This window comes from Pezoporus occidentalis, unplaced genomic scaffold (assembly GCF_034315485.1).
Source record: "Pezoporus occidentalis ecotype Australia unplaced genomic scaffold, CSIRO_AGI_Poc_V1 ctg134, whole genome shotgun sequence".
NCBI lineage: Eukaryota > Metazoa > Chordata > Aves > Psittaciformes > Psittacidae > Pezoporus > Pezoporus occidentalis.
Window position 1 is genome coordinate 1,301,458 of NW_026913146.1, and position 19,841 is coordinate 1,321,298.

General features: G+C 37.4%; 1 protein-coding gene across 2 annotated transcripts in view; it reads left to right on the top strand.

Annotated features, from left to right (window-relative positions):
• LRIG3 (leucine rich repeats and immunoglobulin like domains 3) overlaps window positions 1–19,841 on the top strand; it is a 39,600-nt gene that overhangs the window by 16,616 nt on the left and 3,143 nt on the right. For both annotated transcript variants that reach the window (XM_062609084.1, XM_062609085.1), the window contains exons 4-18: window positions 4,697–4,831; window positions 5,444–5,587; window positions 7,821–7,964; window positions 8,276–8,419; window positions 8,861–9,004; window positions 10,300–10,380; window positions 11,051–11,122; window positions 11,497–11,568; window positions 12,516–12,679; window positions 15,492–15,812; window positions 16,350–16,631; window positions 17,179–17,631; window positions 17,836–17,994; window positions 19,018–19,161; window positions 19,250–19,525. In XM_062609084.1, coding sequence (XP_062465068.1) covers window positions 4,697–4,831; window positions 5,444–5,587; window positions 7,821–7,964; window positions 8,276–8,419; window positions 8,861–9,004; window positions 10,300–10,380; window positions 11,051–11,122; window positions 11,497–11,568; window positions 12,516–12,679; window positions 15,492–15,812; window positions 16,350–16,631; window positions 17,179–17,631; window positions 17,836–17,994; window positions 19,018–19,161; window positions 19,250–19,525 — 2,735 coding nt within the window. The remainder of the gene's footprint in view (window positions 1–4,696; window positions 4,832–5,443; window positions 5,588–7,820; window positions 7,965–8,275; window positions 8,420–8,860; window positions 9,005–10,299; window positions 10,381–11,050; window positions 11,123–11,496; window positions 11,569–12,515; window positions 12,680–15,491; window positions 15,813–16,349; window positions 16,632–17,178; window positions 17,632–17,835; window positions 17,995–19,017; window positions 19,162–19,249; window positions 19,526–19,841) is intronic.

Consider the following 19,841-nt stretch of genomic DNA (forward strand, 5'->3'; position numbering starts at 1 on the left):
GCTTGCTCTAAGGAAGGAGAAGCCTGTGCATGAAGGGGGCATGAAACTTGTAGACCTACCAGTAGGACTGGAAGTAAGCCTGAATTCTGGCTTTATTTCTGGCATCTTTGCCTTGGAGAAAAGCAGTTTTGCTTGAAATATTTCTGTATATTAACAGTTGCAAAAATTTAGAAAACTGGATGTTATTCAATGCAGCTGGTGTCTGGTGAGAAGAGCATGTAGTCCAATTCATATAGGGGTATTCTGTAAGGGTAGTGTTCAGCTTGAAACCATAATTACAATATTTTAAATGATATAGTTGTTCATTACAGTCTGGTTAATTTTAGTAGTCAAATGTGTAGAAATTGATGAAAAAAATTATTTTTTCTCCTTCTTCTTGTAGGAGTTACTGAGATTCTTTCTTCTGATAATGGGGTCTTAAAGTTTTCCAGCCTTACCCTAAAAACCACAGAGCATGTGTCTTCCAGCACTTTGTAAGGAAGTTAATTACAGTTCTAAGGAAGTTAATTAAGTCTTGATCTTTCACTTTTATTTTATTTTTCTTTTTGCTTAATTTTTTTTTTTTTACTTGGTATCTTGACATCATTTCTTATAAGAACTCCAGAAGTCCAAGGGAGTTTGTGCAGGAGTGCAAGAAACAATAGATGATACGCGAGGAGTTGTATGATGTCAGTGGGTGAGTGGAGGGAAGAACAGGTGAGGCAACCACAGAAGAAGAAATTGAAACAGGAGGTTGTGAGCTGTAGTGAAGACCACCAGTTGTGTACTCTGCTGGGGACAACCACATCTGGTTTGCCTGTGCTCTGGTATGGCTGCCTCCAAGCCAGCTCTAATCTGCAAGCCATGTAAACACAAGATGGTCAAACTAAACATCTATGAACCCCAGTGTCTTGGCTTCAGCACTGCTCAGAAAGGTTTTATCTAGCCCTAGCAGAGTGTTTTTTTTTTCTTTCTTTACATATACTTTTCTAGTCTTTAGCAGGAGCCTCCAGTATGACTTCATTTGCCTGTTTGTGAGGCAGATTAAGTATATGCTGCTTCTCAGGCCTTGGTTGAGATACTGTATTAGTCTAGAACCAGATGGATATTAAAACAGTTATTTTACATCCAGCTGCTTTGGAGAACAGGCTGCACAGACAGCTCTCCAAAATTGTTTGTCTAGACAGCTTGTTTTTTATCGGGTTCCTCCACCTCTAGGCTTCTATACATGATCTTGTCATGATCGTAGTGCAAGATAAAACTAAAGCTGCTCAAAACACAGCAGATCAAGGTCTACCTGGAAAAAAGAGTTATGCTGGAGAAGAAACTGCAAGAATGTGTATATATATATATATATATTATTTTTTTTTTTCTGAAATTTTGAGTAGAAATAAAAGGTAGAGCTTCAGGTCTAAATATTTCTGTGTAGGGGTTTCCATCTTACAGGATCAGACGAATGAAGCTTGCATACTTAGGTAGAAAACATACTGGCAATCTTTATCAAAAGATACTTATCTTGGATACTTACTTTTTGTTTCACCAGCACGTAAGAACTACTACATCTAAATGGTGTTAACTAGATCCCTAACAAAATGGGTACAGAAGTTGCTGTATTGCTTGGTACTTCCCCAGAGGCAAGGAAGGCACAAGTTAATATGTCAGATATGTTGTAGCTCTGTATAGACCGAATCTTCAGATTGTGATTGATAGGACTGTTACAGATGTTTTGGCCTAGTGGTGTGGTTAAAATCATGAATGCTGAGAAAGCAAGCTAAGGTTTCTCATACACATAATGAAAAACTGATACTCTCTTGAACTGGTAGTCATACAGGTGTATGTAAAAATAATTAAATCAGTCTGCATGCGCTCTTGGGTGGGTGATACGTTTTTTTTGTTGCTGCAAGTCAGGGTGTGGGCACTCAGATTGCAAAAGGCATGTTCAGATTCATGCAGGTATTTTTGGTGGTTTTGTGTTCCTCAATGCTCCAGCTTCTTCAGCTGTAACAGGAGAAGTTGTTGGGAAGCTGCAGCGTGTTGCTGTTCCTTGCACATGAAAAAGTTATCAAATTGGTTCAGGTCTACTTCTGTGAGAACCTGATGTGCTGGTTCTGTTGTGGCTCTGATCTCCCTTTGAGGGTCTCCGAAATGAAACCAGTGTGGTGTGTGCAGCAGCTTTTGTCTGAGCACAGTAATAATAGCACTTTGATGAAGAGTTCATGGTGTTGTGGGCATTTGTTTGTTTGGTTATTTGGTTTGGTATTGAACATACTGAACAAACTTGTATGTCATTGTACTGACACAGAGGATACTGTTTGGGTCTGCCTTGACAGTTAGATAGGCTTACATTTTTGAACACATTTTTCTTGACTAATTTTGACAGCAATTTGGCAGTTGTGAGGAAGCTGATACATTGTTTTTATTTGATATACTTAAGTGATTGTGGAAAAAAAAGTCAAATTAGAATTGCAGTTTCTCATTTTAACTAAAGTTGGGCCTTAAAGTTAGAATTTTTCAGGTATATTCAGCGCTGGATAATCTTTTTGAGGTGTGAATTATGGCACTTAGATTTTTTGTAGAGAAAACTGGAGTAGGAGATTGGAGCAATAAGGAGTGAGCCATTTGGATATTTTGCATTTGAGTGGCTTCTGCAAATATGAGTAAGCAGGCAGGTGCAGTGAAGGCTGGTTTGATTTTTTTCATTGCGAGATGAACTAGGACTTTAATGTGTTCACCATTTCAGTAAACAAAAGAAGTTTTTTCTCCCCACAATATGACCTTACCATCTCCAAAAAAGTAAAACCTTCCCTGAAATAAACAAGGTGTGTTTTTCTGTTTGTTTGGTTTTGTTTTAACCTGGTCTGTGTCAGGTAATTTGCCAGTTAGTTTAAGTGCTAATCTGAAGGCTGTATAAGAGCTTTATTCAGTTCCATTAGGTCCAACTAAACTTTGTAATACAGGGGCTATTATCCTGCCAGTTGTGAGGAATTTCTGTTTTATGGAGCAGTGCTGACACAAAGACAGCACTGTGCAAGCCATCTCTATAACTGAACACTTTCACACTGCAATTTAGGAGGCGTGCAGTTCAGGAAATTGCTGGCTTCTGCTGGAGCACACTTTTACTGCAAGGAAAATTTTATTCGTCACTCAAGTAATTGGCAGTTTTAATACCTTGTTAGTAATTACCTTGTAAACAAAGTAATGCATAAATGCAAGGCTCTGTGACCTGGTTTCTAACTTGCAGTCTTACTTGGCCAGTGGAATTGACACATGGTGGTGGTGTTTGTTGTTGTTTTTTATTAAAGTAATTTGTTTCCATTTATTATAAATACTTTCAGCTAAGAGTTAAAAATATGCAGTGTACCTCTACCAGACAGCCTGAGGAATGAAACATGATACAAGTGCTGCGTTGGAGGGGCTGCAAGATCATTTACCCGTTCCCACATGTGGTCAGAAGGCCCATTAATCTAACTTCTGGTTCAGTTTTTGAGTCAGGACTTTTTTTTTCATGAGCAGTAATCCCCCACACCCCTAAAATATGTGAGGGTTGTCCATGCTATTCTAAATGTGTGGCTTACTATTTGATCCAGGGCAGGTATTTCCAATGAAGGCAAACACCTCGAATCTGCATTCTTGTTGATAAGTTTCACTGAAATTGCCTTTCCCTGCAATCTCTAGTAGTTGGGGAGAGCTCCTAAATTTTGATAATTCATCATAGTAGGCACAAAATGTACCACAGGCAGAATTGACTTGAGCTTCTCAAGGTAACAGGGATCATTTCAGGTTTCATTCATTTAACTGGTCATGATCTGTTTTCCCCTATGTACCATTAGACCCCAACAACCAACCCTATTAAACGCTGGTGATGTGCGTGTATGATTCTGTACATTATGCGACTGGGATGGAAAAAACTGGTAGGTTGCTGGGTACAAACATGAAATATGATTGCTGGAAAAAGTGCCTTTCATTGGAAGTAAAAAAGGGATGCTCGTTAGAGTAGACTAGGATACCAAAGTCTTTAAACAGTTGCAGAGTTTTTGTTGTGGAATTGGGTGTGAGACATAAAACGTAAAATCTGACCAGGCTTGAAAACCAGAACCTCTATAATGAGCAGAAATTCAGTTTTTTCTGAACTCATTAGAAGAATCTACAGGATGAAATACTAGGTCTAATTGCGGAACTATAGAATGGTTTTCTGAGGGAATGCACTGTCATCCATCTTCTGAAATCTAGCTGTTTTTCTGGAAATTCAGTCTGATTTTCATGCTGCAGGATTTTTCAAAGAAAACTGTAGCTAGTATGATGTTAATTTGATTAAGATAGAAAATATGTCTAGTAACATTTAAGTACAATACTGTGGCGTACTGTTCAATGCAAATACTGGGTATTTGTACTGTTTGGGAATAGATGATCAGAGGGAGTTTTACATCTTCCTTTTAAATCCATGAATTGAAGTAATTGGATTATAATGCAGTTCTTTTCATCTTGTTTGCTGGGATTATGTTTTAAGCAATATTGGTGAACACATGTATTTAGAGCATTCCAATTTATGATGGCTAGAAATGAATGTTCTATCTAGAGCACATACTTTATTACTTTTCTTTAACTAGAAGCTATTTTTAAGTGTGAGAATTCAGAACTAACTTTCGTCAATCATGTGTAGTTAACAACTGTTTACTCTGGAAATGACGTTCTTTTGACTACTGTCCTTAAATTTTAGGACCAGCAACAAGATTACCAACATCTTGTCTGAACACTTGAAGCCATTTCAGAGTCTAGAAACTTTGGACTTGAGCAACAATAACATATCAGAGCTAAAAATATCATCATTTCCATCGTTACAGCTCAAGTATCTGTAAGTAAAACTTAGCGTTACAGTTTTTTTCTTTCAGGTTACTTTCAGAAAAACTTGCTGGAAAATTTAGATTGGCAGCAGTTTGCTAAGGTACTAAATTTTCTAATTAGGTGCGCATCAAATACTTATTCCTGCTTTCACCTATTGTTTAACATAAGCTGCTAACTTGAATACATGAGTTGTTGCAACAAGTTGATGAATCAAATAGATGTGTCTCTTGAGAGAAATAATTGTATAACAAAATGAGCTTAAGTCCCTCATGGTTGAGCTAGTCTTGAGTTGCTTAGAGTTGGGTGGACTTTTTTGAATCTACCTTTAATCCTTATTTAGTAATGGCAATAGCAGTGCCAGAGCTATACTGAGTGAGAATAAAGTAATGGGCTTGCAACATTGTATCTTCTGCCAGTAACACACTCCTGCAGAATAGAACAAAATGTTGGTGGTGAAATACTATTCGACCATAGACTGAGCTGTCAAGAGCTCTAACTAATATGATAAACGAAATTCCATTTACGAAGGAGTAGGCAGTGCAAGAGCTTTGTGTTTCACTACTTGGTATTGAGAATTTATTAAATAATTGTAAATTTAACCTTCTAGACATTGTTTCAACAGGTATATTAACAGTAACCGAATAACCTCCATGGAGCCTGGTACCTTTGACAATTTGTCTACTACACTTCAAGTATTGAAACTGAACAGGAACAAAATTTCAGCAATCCCTCAAAAGATGTTTAAGCTCTCCCATCTGCAGCACCTGTAAGTGCGACCTACAATAGACTAATTGTTTTCAGGTTTTCCAAAGCACTGGCAGTGCTTGAACTTTAGCCTTTAATTTAACCAGAGGCAGAGTGAGACAGACATAGAAAACATACTACTGCAGCCCTTACTAACTGCAGCTTTGTGCTGAACAAAACTAGTCTTATATATTGGTGAGATGTGAATAGTCTTTGTGTTAAAATTGTGTTTGCCTATTAAAAGGGGGAAAAAAAAAAAGGCTGGAAGAGGGGTCATAGCAGTATTCTGTGAGAAAGCATTGGAAAAATAATGAAGTAAACTTAGTTTGCTCCATCAGTCTCATTTATTTTGTGCTTTCATGGTGAAATGAGGGGATTTTTTATTCTTTCACGGTGAAATGAATTAATTTGCTTTCAGAAGGTATGATGAGAAGCAATATGCTTGGGTAAACAGACCTCCATCAGCTTCACTGATACAATGCTGTCTATAAATGTTTTACCAAACAATAAATAAAGTTATTTAACATGGAATAGGCTGGGGAAGTATTTTTTTTTCTCTAAAAAACCCCCAAACTTAAAGAGCACAGGAAGTTAACAAGAGGATGGGCTAGGACTGCACTTCATTAACTCCTGAATAGTTATTTTCCATATTACATAGTCAAGAGTTGAAGATGATAAAGTCTTGGAAGTGAAAGGTCGTAAGAACAGTGAACTGTTATGATGCTGGACACATGGAAACAGTGAATGTCTTTTCTGTGTACAAATGCAGGAAGAATTTGACTCAAGCCTCAGTAGAAGAGTGTAAGAACAGTCCTGCAAATATCAGGGTTTGTTAACGATCTTGGTAGACTTTCTGATCTTCAGATTCAGCTGAAATTTTGGAAGTTGGTGGTACTCTTGGCTAAAAAAGTTGCACTCATTCAGGATTCCATCAGTAGGCTGAGCTAGTTACCTTGAGTAGCTAATCTTCAATGAAGGCCGAAAATTTGTGTTATTTCCTGAAAGAATTATTCAGAGGAGGAGTGGGGAAAAACTAAAGGCTATTTTTACTGAATGTTTTCCACTGCTTTTACATATTCAAACACAGAAGTGGAAGTAGGGTTCTCTATTGGGTGTCTGTTACTAGGTAGTGTTTGTATCAGGCCATCAGAAAGATGGATTCTTACAAGACTTAGATTCTGAAAAATAATTGTGGTATAACTATGTAGAGAGAATTATTTTGGCCTTTACTTCCCATAGGAAGTAAGTTTTGGAAGGAGAGGATTCTTCTTAGTTTGGTAGGATGCTGATCTAAGACCTTCTTGAAGGGACAGATGATCACTCACTGCTGTATGAGGGCCTTTTCTTAGTATTGTCTAGTCCTTTCTCTTTATACTGTATATCAGTTGTTTCTAATAAATAAACTGTTAATTTAGCAAATGATGGCTAGTCTAAAATTCACTGTTACAGAAAAGTTGACATTGTTCTTTGTGCCTGTGTGAGGCTAGACTTCCCTTTTCATGTGGCTCAAAGTCAGAAAGCTGCTTGGGGTTGGGGCAGGGTTTGGATTTAAAAAGGACCAAAGCCAAGAAGATGTTGTAGAGAGCAGAAAAATAGAAAATATTGAGTATTACTGTGACTGTGGCTTGTCATTCAGCTAGTTATGCCTTATAACTCCCTTCCAGGATACACATAGGTCCCAACTTCTGGCCTACAAGGGCTGTGTGTGATGACTGAAGGGTGAGTGCCAACAGTGTTTGCGAAAAAGGGAAGAAACTGTTTGTAACTAATTGTGGAGAATGAGGGAGGAATGTGTAATGAATGCTTGGCTCCAGATTAAGAAAGAGAAGGATCACCCAAGATACTAAATTTTGCCCAGTTATCACAGCTTAAAATATTTTAACTCCTTTCTGACTACTTATTGCAACTTTAAGATAACCTTAGCAGCTCTGCTGCTGGATGTACAACAGAAAGTTGCTTTCAGTTTTGAATTTGTCAACAGGATTGACCATGACATTCTAGGTTTGCAGGGATTCTTTAAATCTGAAAATCAAGGCACTACCAAGGTCCTTGTCCTCAGTATCACAAAGGCAGAAGAGTGTTAGCATGATTAAATGTGATGCATTCCCATAAAATGTTTGATTTTTATTATATCTTGTCTCTGTTTTATGCGCAAGAAAAGCACTTAAATAAGGTTTGTTTCCAGAGAGGGAAGAAAGGTTGCTGGCGTACAGGTAAAACTTACTCTGCTGTAACTGTACATTTTATTGATGCAGGGAGCTGAATCGCAACAGAATTAAAAAAATAGATGGGCTTACTTTCCAAGGACTTCCAGCTTTGAAATCATTAAAACTGCAGAGAAACGGGGTTACTAGGCTCATGGATGGCGCTTTCTGGGGATTGACCAACATGGAAGTCTTGTAAGTATCAACCCTTTGCTGATAGGTTCTGCTGACAACATATTAAGTATAATTGTACAAAATTAATTGCTTGATAAAATTAATGATGTATTTGAATTAAATTGTTCTAGTGTGCTTTGAAAAGCAGAAAGCAGTCATTGGTGAATGTGTAGGACAGCGCTGAACTGCATACAACTCTAAATATAAATAGAAGCTGCAGCTACCTAGCCAGTATCATGAAGTCGTATGTGGGCCTGTCACAAAGCACACATGCCACGGAGTTTCTGAACATTTTCTTTTACCGCTTTGCATGTATTTATATGTGTTTGTAGGCAGCTGGACCATAATAACCTAACAGAGATAACCAAAGGCTGGCTTTATGGCTTGCTGATGCTGCAGCAACTCCATCTCGGCCAAAATGCCATCAACAGGATCAGTCCTGATGCCTGGGAATTTTGCCAGAAACTCAGTGAGCTGTGAGTAGCTTTTATTCTATTCCAGTTTTGAAAGCCAGGTACATGCCAAAGCATGAGCTTTCTACCAGTGATCTGTGAATTTTTCGTAACAGTTTCCAAGGTGACAACAACTTTTTTGTATGTGAGACAGTTATATTTTGTTAAAAGGAGTTGAAGCGAACCGTGACTACTTCATTTCACTGTAGCAGTTGTACTAAAGCTGTAACACAGTCATTTTCAAATCGGGGAAATTCATTCAGCAGTAATTTGTGAATTGTTGGAAATGATACACAAGCTGTGTGGTCAAAAATGGTGTAGTAGGTTTTGTGATACTTATAAGGGAAACAAACTTTATCCCCTGCTGAAAATTCACCTGGGTTGAACTGAGTAATAAGCACTGCAGCATAAACATTAAAATGTTTTTTGTGGTTTTTTTTTTTTCTTTTCCCTTTGAATTTGCAGAGATTTGACGTTCAATCAGTTATCAAGGTTAGATGATTCAAGCTTCATTGGTTTAAGTGTGCTGGTTGGACTGTACATTGGAAACAACAAAGTAAATTACATTGCTGATTGTGCCTTCAGGGGACTTTCCAGTCTACAGACTTTGTAAGTTGACAAACTCAATTTTTAAGGTCAGAAACCTTAAGGAAAACCCTTGGTGTTTATAGATTAATTTTCTTCTCTCCCCCTTCTGTCCTTATGAAATACACCGGGAGCTTTTGTTAACTTTCCCAGTTCATGTGTTTTTCTTATGGTAGGGTTTTTTTCTTCAGAATAGTGGGGAGAGGGAGGACTTCCTTTCATTAAGACTGTTCACAGTGGTGGTGGCAATGATGATAAAAAGTTTCAGTAGCATTGTTATGGGAAAGACATGTCTCCATTCGAAGGCAGCAAGCAGCGCTGCTACCCACAGCTTTAGGGATCTGGATCATCATTGTGTCTTACTTGAATCAACATCTTTTCTCATAGAAGTAAGAAGACAAAGCTCAAAGCCCTGTATTATTGTGGATGCTAGAGGTTGTCATGACTGGGCAATGCTTTAAGCATTTGAGTGTTTTTTTAAATAGCATTTCTTGAAGGGGAAGAAAGAAGTAAACTAATCTAAATATATTCTGCTCCATTAAAATCTTCCAGTTGGATACCATAGACCCATCTGTTAGCCAGATAAATTAAATGGTTGCCTTTCCCTCTAGGCTTTGAAAATGGCACTAGCGCATTGCTTTCAGGGATTTGCTCACGTATTCACACGTTGGGCATGTAGCAAAGATGCAGTTCAGAGGGGTGTATGCTGTGGTTTTTAAGTACACAGAGAGATACAGATCATAAAGAGAGGAAGTCTGACTTGGGAGGTGTCTAGGAATTAAGTGTCAGACTTTTCCTCCTAGATGTTTTTTTTGCCTCTAGCCCTACCCTGTTGATTCTTTGCTGACACACCATTCTCTTCACAAATTTTTAATCTCCTTATACTTCACAGATAATTAAGCTAGTGTTCTGGATGGTGAAGGTTGCAAAAGTGATTAGCTTAGTGTATTCTCTGTTATTATGAACTTAAAAAGGCATGAGTGTATTGTGTTTTAAAGGGGCAGCAGTTCATCCCTTCCCATCCAAAGATGCTCATTCTCTTAAGATATTCCTGGTTTTGAATACCCTTGTAGAGGAATGTGGGTTTGTATTCTAATGATTCTTAAGATGCTGGCTGATCAGGTAAAGTGTCTCTTAAAAAAAAACAAACAAAACAGCATTCTGAGCAAACAAAATATAACCTACCAGAAAGCTATTTTAAATTTACTTTCTTTTTAAAGTAATACATGCTCTTGAAGAAATACGAGCTTTGTTCTTTCAAATAGCTCTTGGGGTTTGATATTTCTTTTCTTTGTTTTTTCCTCTGCTGCCTTAAACAGGGATCTGAAAAACAATGAAATATCATGGACTATTGAAGATATGAATGGTGCTTTCTCTGGCCTAGATAAACTTAGGAAGCTGTGAGTATTGCTACAATATTTGTATCTCAACATTCCTTTAAAAAATTAGCTTGTTATATGTGTTTCAAGGGACAAGCCCAACACTTAATGATGTTAAATTTTCCATAGCTGAGATGTTTGGGTTTGTTTTTTTTCCTCTGTACCATTTTGTTCTCTATAAAGTCTTCCTTTTCTATAAAATAAATTCTAGAATTTTCAAGTCAAACTGATCTGAAATATTTTAAATATTACTACTATTTATGGAAACATTACTCAAAGAATTAGGGTTTCCCATAATGGGAAGAAATAAGTGCATTATATAACAAAAGCATAGTGACAGGGATAGTCTTTAATAAAGTAATGCAGCATCCAGTGGAATTCCATCAATTTCATTGCATTGAAATATTCAGATGCACATCAATGAAATAAAAAGGTGCTTATGTGTATATGATTAGAATAACCCATATTATTGAACTGTACACACTAAATAGCTTCTAAATCTAGACATTTAGTCAAGAGGAATAAATTAGTGTCTTTCAGAGGTGAGACGTTTTGCTGCATCGGGGAAGGAAGGTTGAATGGTGACTATTATTCACAGTTTAGAAATAAATACTAAAAATGTACTTGTTCAGCTCAGAAAATGCTTCCATTTTATTGCATCTTTTTTGCATCATGTACTTACATTTTTCAGGGTACTCCAAGGAAACAGGATTAGATCCATTACAAAGAAAGCATTTTCTGGTTTGGATGCGCTTGAACACCTGTAAGTAGTAGAAATGCACATTTAACCCAACATTGGAAAAATTTATTTTTGATGCTAATTGAAATAAAAGTAGGCGTAAGAAGCTTTACTTATGACTTTGCATGACATACACTTAACCCTGGTTCCTACTGTGATTGTGAGAAGATTCTTTATTTTGGAGTTAACGCTGAATATGAATTTTGGAATCAGTGCAGAAAGTGATATGTATTAAGTATTCTATAAACCTCCTTAATCCTATCTCTAGTTTTTGAGACAGGGCATCCTTTGTATATCACTAAGGTAGCAAACTATTCCTTGAGTCTTAAATACATCCAGTGTAATAAATTACTCTTTCTTCCTCTAATTTTCTTTTCCTTTTTCTTTTTTTCCCCTAGAGATCTAAGTAACAATGCAATTATGTCAGTTCAAGGAAATGCATTTTCACAAATGAAGAAACTCAAAGAATTGTAAGTTTATATCTAAAGACATCATCTCTATAAAATTTACATACCCATATAAATATATAAATAAAAGCCTTGTGAGATGTTCCCTGATACACTGATAAACTCCCAGTGTAATCTCTTTGAAGTCATGTAGGAAGGGTATGTCAACATTTGTTTTTTTTATGTTTTATGTGATGACTGTATTTAAGTGAGAGGGTGTAGGCTAGGAGGTGTTCATTTTCTGCTACATTTGGAGTCCTTATTTTAAATTGGCTGATCCCAAATAGGTAATAGATAAGGGCGACTTTGATGTAATGTGCTATAAGATCGGCAGTGCTGTTGCTGAGCTAAAGATTAGTGGACCAGTGAAATGCAGTGCTGTAATTCTTCTGCAAAGACCTGGTTGTCAGTGCTTGTAATCGGGTCCTTCTGTCCTGTAGCAGCAAAGGGGCAGATATTCAGAGAAGTCATGAAGTGGTACTGGGAAGAATGTATTGTCCTAGTGAGTTTTGGGGTTTTTTTGTTCTTTGACCCTCTTTTTCAGTTGATCAGCACAGAAAAACACTGTCACTATTCCGTGTGTTTTGAGCACAGCTATTTCTTCCTCTTGCATATATCTTACATCTCCTCTCTTTCATATCAGCCTTCTCTAGTCAGATCTTTTGTTCTGAATTGCTCTGTAAATAATCTGACAAAAAACTAAAGAATAACTAAAAGATGTTGCTCTCATTATGAGTAGAAACTTGACTGAAGCTTGTCTGGAACTTTTAATTTGTGTTCTCCAGACTCCTATGAAACATCACCTTAGAAGTTAGCTCCCTGATTCATCTTACGGTATTACTGTATGTTGGGTGCCATAGAGAAACTGATGAGCCTTGTGTATTTCATGGAATCATAGAACAGCTCAGGTTGGAACAGACTTCAGAAGGTCATCTGGTCTTTTGTGAATGAATATAATTGCTTTGTCTTAGGCACTTGAACACATCGAGTCTCTTGTGTGACTGCCAGTTAAAATGGCTACCACAGTGGATGTCAGAGAACAACTTTCAGAGCTTTGTAAATGCCAGTTGTGCCCATCCTCAGTTGCTAAAAGGGAGAAGTATTTTTACAGTCAGCCTAGATGGGTTTGTCTGTGGTGAGTATAGTTTTATATTCATTCATTCCATAGAACAAATACTGCTGAATGCATTGATTTTTATTCTGGTTTCTTTGATACATTTTGGTTTCTCTAATAAAATGGAAAGGATTTAATATTTGTTAACATCATCTTCTCTGTTCCCAAACTGTGATGTAGATGCTCAAAGCTTGTGGCTTTGTGCGAGATGGGGACTGACAGTTTTCTGACTTATATTTCATGTACGGCTTGCTTACACAGTGTAGAGCGTAGCATGTAAAAGAAAGTGCAATAGTTTGTGGTACTAAGTGTATATGCCCCTAAATTTAAAAGATGGATATTGTTTAGATAACTGTCATTTTCAAGTGAGACATATTTTGGCAAACTTGAGGTGCAATTTTTGTTTTTGATTATTTGTAAATCATTTTCATACTTCATCTGCCTCAAAGTTATTCCAGAGCTGAGAATATCTGAAGGTAAAATAGCTGTAATAGCCTCTGCTCTGACCTTTTTTATGTGTGCTTGTTGTCTACTTTAAGAAAATAGTTGGACCATGTGAGTTATTGCCTGTATGTAAGCTGTATTTTAAAACATCTGATTACCATAGTACTGACATTTTGTATTTCAGTATGCCAGATAGTAAATGCTAGTGAAGTATTTTTACTTTAAGACTTGAAAATTTGAGGTGATAGCAAAATTTCTCTGTCTATTTAGTAACATTCACTATCGCCTATTTTACATTCTCTATTTCAAAGTGAAGCTAAGCATTCGGGGTAAAAATGTGTGAGTATTCTTGATACATTAAGTGGGAACTTTGAAAATATCAAGAAATAAAAAACTAACTGGATTTCATGTATTTTTGTTGTATACATTTTTATCTTGTTACTAAAGAAAATTCAAACTTTATATTATTTAGAGACAAAACGGTAACCATATTTGTCTTACTAACTTTCCTCTCATAGTAGATATGACTGCTTAATTGTTACTGTTGCTACTTGTACCCTTTTGCAGTGGTAAAGCAGGCACAGAATAGAAAATAGCGTACAAAAATATTGTTTTCTCTCTTCCTATTAGCAATGAAATTTTTAATATATTAATATTAATGTTAGATAGTGAATAGATTGTGTATAATCTAACTACTGCTGGAAAGGAAATGTTGACATGGTGCAGGAAATTACAGATTACTGGATAGCTAATGGAGTATATATGAAGTATAAATCCTTATTTATGAGAAACTATTTCTGGCAAGAAATAAAATTAGGGGATTTAAATATATATCTCTTATTTGTTAAACCATGGGGGATTGTGATCTTTCTTTTAGCTGCTGAATACCAGTTTTAATGAATTAATTTCAAACCCTTTAAGATATATTAGCAAAAAGGGATGTACATTTAATACATAAAGTAATTATCATGCAGAAGAAAGTAGAATCTCTTAATGCAAAAAACATTGCCAGTCTTATCCTAGAGTGTTTTTCTGTATTCTGTAGTATGGGCTTATTTAAGTGACCTTTTCGTTCCCTCTTTCTGCCAAATAATTAAGATTTTAAAATATTTTCTTATTCCATTGATAGTACAGCTAAAACAGAATGAAGTATCGTCTGTCCTTTCACAAGGGTAATTTAAGTCCCCCATGACAAACTATGCCATTTGCAAACTGAGTTGATAATTTCACTGACTTTGTGCAGGGATAGCAGAGTAAGACATCGTAAATGCTTAAGTTGAGAAGCATGGAAACTAAATGACTCGGAAGATCTATAAGGCCCATGCTTGGTGTCCCAGATCAGGGGACATGTTGCCTGCTTGCTGGAGCACAGCTCCAGACTTGCAAGTGTTCTGCAGGCAGCTTGAGTTCAGGCTGTCTATACATCTCATTTTCTTTTGTAATACACAAAGCAGAGGAAATAATGCTTTGACCCTGGTATGTTCCCAAACAAGTGAGATGTAAGGAGGTAAAGGGGCTAGGTAACACCTGACTCTCTGCAGTGCAGGCATGGTCTGTGTTAAGCAGTATTTGGAGCTTGGGGCTTTTCCTGCAGTCTCTGAAGTCTGGGTTTATGTCTGTCAGGAGGTTGGAGACATCTTGAAAATGGAGAATATGCTATGGCTTTTTGTGAGACCATTAATTGCCCCCTCCTTTTGTACATATAATGTACACACAATTGACAAATAATTCATAAGGCAACTAACTCTGTAAACTCACAAAATGGCACTTTGAAGGTAACCCTTCAACAGCAAAGGGACCTCCAAAAACAAATTTGTTGAAATTCTTTTATGCTGCCCTGGGATATTCAGCACTGCTGTGTTTGTAAGGTGGACCAAACAGCCACAAATCACTAGAACAGTGACTTTTGTACATGATTGTTTTTTGTGGGTTTGGGGAAAACCCTTGACTTTAACTTGCAGTTTGTGATGGCAGAAGAGCTATGCTTTCAATAAAGAAAAACTAACAGCAGCCTGAGGTGTTGTAAAGATGAAGGGTAGACTTCATGACTGACATTCATAATAGTTCTTAGGGATGTCAGGGGGTAGTGCTTTCCTCTTCGGTGCTGCTGTTGAACAAAACTGTACACGCAGTCTGCTTTTAAATGTGCTTTCTGTTCAATAAGAAATTACTTGGCACAAATAAATTCATAAATACGGCATGTATAAATGCCCTAAGGCTAACAAAATTTGAAAAGAAAGCATTATGTATCAGTTTTATAAATATTTACCTGATTCTTCTCTCAAGCTTATAAAACAAGGCTTACAAATGCTTACTTAAGAGTCCTCAGGCCTCACATATATATTTTTTTCCTCTTTGTGTTCCTTTTCATTTTCTCCCTTCTGTGCAGATGACTTTCCTAAACCACAGATCACTGTCCAGCCAGAAACCCAGTCGGCAATCAAAGGCTCCAATTTGAGTTTTGTATGTTCAGCAGCCAGCAGCAGTGATTCCCCAATGACTTTTGCATGGAAGAAGGACAACGAATTACTACAAGATGCTGAAATGGAGAATTATGCACACCTCCGGGCACAGGGTGGTGAAGTGATGGAATACACTACCATCCTTCGACTGCGCAATGTTGAATTTAGTAATGAAGGGAAATACCAGTGCGTTATTTCAAATCATTTTGGTTCATCCTACTCTGTCAAAGCCAAACTTACAGTAAATAGTAAGTATGTTACTTTTTGCTTGCGGACTTAAAGTAGAAGGATTTTGATCAAGATATGCAAACATAGTTTTTCCTGTCCTCATAATCTGCATCTTTTAGAAGATCCCTTAATAAGATGAGGTAATTTTTTTAAATATATCTACTTCTAAGATGATAATTCAGTTTTAATTCTGGCCCCTTTGTGCTTAACTGTAGCATAGGAAAAAGCAAATAAAGAGACCCAACTCGTAGTAAATCTGACAAATTCTATGTAACAAGATGGAAAATCTATTAATCTTTTCTTCACAGGAGTTAAGTCTGTACTCTGTTGCAAGGTACGATGGAAAGGTCATGTACTAGGAAGCTGTTAGCAGAAATGCAATTTTGATCTAGGCAGTCTCATACAGCTCCCTCCCTTTCTCTTTGATGGCTACTGATAAATTGAGGTTGCATGCTTCTCTGGGATTTTTAGGCTCAAGAAGGGTGTTAAGAAAATGCTTGCAAAAAAGGAAAAGTATGTTTGATGTATTCAATTTGGTATCAATAACTTCTCTGTAGTGCTGCCTTCATTTACAAAGATCCCCATGGACTTAACCATTCGTGCTGGGGCAATGGCACGTTTGGAATGTGCTGCAGTTGGGCACCCTGTCCCACAGATTGCTTGGCAGAAAGATGGTGGAACAGATTTTCCTGCGGCGCGCAAGAGGCGCATGCATGTTATGCCTGAAGATGATGTATTCTTTATTGTTGATGTCAAGATTGAGGACACAGGTGTTTATAGCTGTACAGCTCAAAACACTGCTGGAAGCATTTCAGCTAATGCAACATTAACAGTGCTAGGTAAGACATTAGCAATCCTTACTGGCATAATCTCCTTTTAAAAACAGCAGTTGATTAAAAATAGCAGTTTTATGGAAGTACAGTTTAGAAATAAAAATACTGTAATTTGTATTGACATGTAGATGAGAAATATGTACTTCAGCACACACTATTGTGATGCAAAATAATGGAAGCTAATTGTATTTCTCAGAGTGTGCACAATGTTCGATATGTGGGGCTGCTAGAGATGAGAGATTAATTTGTTAATTTCCTTATGTTTTGTTACAAATCTTTCATGTCATTCTCTGCAATCTTGAGGATGTATGATTTGGCTTTTTTACCTTCCAAGGTAATCAAGTATTTCGGTCTGATCAATTGACAACTAAACTGTAGGCTCTAAGATCAGATTCCTTGAGTGTTCTTTTTTTTTTTTTGAGAATGAGAGTAAACTTCATTAGGCGTTACTGATGCATTTAGTTTAGCTTTTCCTCTTGAGATGTGAAGGAAAAGGATGTGTTCACATTCTTGCAAGGTCATTTAGAATATGAGGCTTATGCTTTCTTTTCAGAAACACCATCATTTTTGCGGCCTTTGCTGGATCGAACTGTAACAAAAGGTGAAACTGCAGTTTTGCAGTGTATCGCTGGTGGTAGCCCTCCACCCCGACTGAACTGGACTAAGGATGACAGCCCTCTTGTGGTAACAGAAAGACATTTCTTTGCTGCGGGCAATCAGTTGCTAATTATTGTGGATACAGATGTAGAAGATGCTGGGAAATATACTTGCGAAATGTCTAATACGCTTGGAACAGAACGAGGCAACATCCGTCTTAATGTAATTCCTACTCCCACCTGTGATTCTCCTCAAAACATTGCCCCCTCACTTGATGATGATGGATGGGCCACAGTGGGCATTGTGATCATAGCTGTGGTTTGCTGTGTGGTGGGCACTTCCTTGGTGTGGGTGGTCATCATCTACCACACCAGACGGAGAAATGAAGATTGCAGCATCACAAATACAGGTGTGTAAACTGAAGGCTTCCCTTGGAAAGGAGAAAAAAAATATTGTGGTTGCTTTGCAATGACTTTATTGTAGGAATATTTGTGTACTTTGACTCAGTCTGAAGAGTGAATTACTTGTTACCTTCAACACTTTGCTGACAAGTCTAAAAGTACTTCTGTGTAAGTGTGCTGATGGGTTTTGTGTGTGTTTTGCTTCTCCATAGATGAAACAAATTTGCCTGCTGACATTCCAAGTTACCTGTCATCCCAGGGAACACTGGCTGAAAGGCAAGATGGATATGGTTCATCTGAAAATGGCAGTCATCATCAGTTCCTCACATCTTCTGTGGGAGGGTATTTCTTGCAGCAGAGGGACAGTAATGGTAGGTGTAAAATGCTAAGATTTTCCATGTTGCTTGAGTAGCTGCAGGTTGGCTATTGTCTTTCTAACTAGTAGAAATAACACTAAAGAAACACTGAAACTTAAGTGAGGATATGAAATTTATTGCTTGGGATTGCTTCAGTGACATAACAGTAAGTAGATTCTGGTCATCCAAATGATGTTATGTCTTTGCTTAAGTCATTAGGTTATTCTCTAGTCTTGACAGTAAATCTAAATCTTGTTTCCAAAACAAGAGTGTACAAAAGGAATTACAACAGCAAGTCTTCTTCTTTTGTAGCTTGAAAAGGATACTTTTAATGAAGTGTAGGCATGGGTGGTAATATCAGTTTAATTAAACTTTCCTGTTAGAGAAGTTATTAGGGTCAAAGTCAATAAAGAATTTAGGGTGATTGCAAGTTAAAAGCTGTAGTACCTAATACTTGCATGCCAAGCACCTGAGAATCCAGAACATACTTGGATTAGGGATGAAAAGGCACCTTGCTAGAAAGGGGTTGGGGTCAAGATACACTCAGGAGTTGGGGCAGGAGGGAATGGAGCAGTGATGAGATAGTTTTGCAGTATAGTGAGAGGAGTAGCCTCTTTGTGTCCAATGTCCACAGCCTTCAGGAGCCATTGATCTTAAAGTCAATACAGCTGTTCGAGCAGCGAGTAACTCCCTCAGATTCTTCTACCTGAGACATTCTTATTAGAACTCTGTGCTCTGACGGGTGGCAGTGTGGCAGAGCATGAGCCTGGCTTCCACTGCTTTGGAGGAAGTCAGTCCCTGCTTCTGATCCCTGTGATTGCATTTGTTCTGTTGTCCAGAAACTGTGTAATAAAGCACATCTTAACACTTGCTAGAACTAGAATTCTTACCAAAAGATTAGGTTAAACTTAAACAAGCTCTAATACACTATGAAATTTAGTTAAACAGCTAGGGTTCTCAAAAGAACAAAACTTTAAGAACCTGTAAGCTGAAGCTTAAGGAAAGACTATACACTGATATGTCAATTTTATTTTTAAGGCATTTGCCACCTGGATAATGGCAGTGAAACAGACTTGGAGGGTGTTGCAGATCCGTTCCTATGCCACTATCTGGGGACTTCAGGGACCTTGTATTTAAAAGGAAACACGTATGGCTCTGAGGCCTTTGAAGCATACAGTGCAAGTAAGTTGGTAGCAGGTGGGTGTTTTAGTCCTGATTCAAACTTGTGCTATAATGAATCCATATAAAAAGAATTTTTAATTTTCTTCAGGTTGCAGCCCTGACCAAAGAGCAGCATGCCTGGACCCTTATGAGTCTGGATATTTAAAGAAAAAGGAATGCTATCAATACTCACCTCCCCTGGAAGATCCCTTTGACCAGTGTGTTGGCATTATTGGGATGCAGGCTGCAAGTAGCAGATTGATTAACTCCATTTATACGCAAAATGAAGGAACTGGACTAAAAAGCAGAAGTCTGAACTCAGACACATTTGATTTCAACAGAAGTTTGGAACCCTCATCTATTATCAGTAACAGCACTTTCATGGGTATGTTTTAACTATTGTTTTTTATTCAAGTTGCTGTCATTCTTGCTGTCTTGTTTCCTACTTCCAACGTTAAGCACAACTGATTATTCAGCTTTTTCTTTCCCAGTCCTACAGTAGGTAAGTCTGTAGTAGTGTTTAGATGCTCATATAGCTAGCATTGTGAAAAAACTAATTTTTTACAATTTTGCTTGAGCTGCTTTTTGTGGGTATTTGTGAATTTAGTAAGATAATACAGCATGTGGAAAAGAAATACTTTAGAAAGGAGGAGAGGAAAGACAGGAAGTAGCTGAGGAAAGGTAGTTTGAGAGTTCTCCTT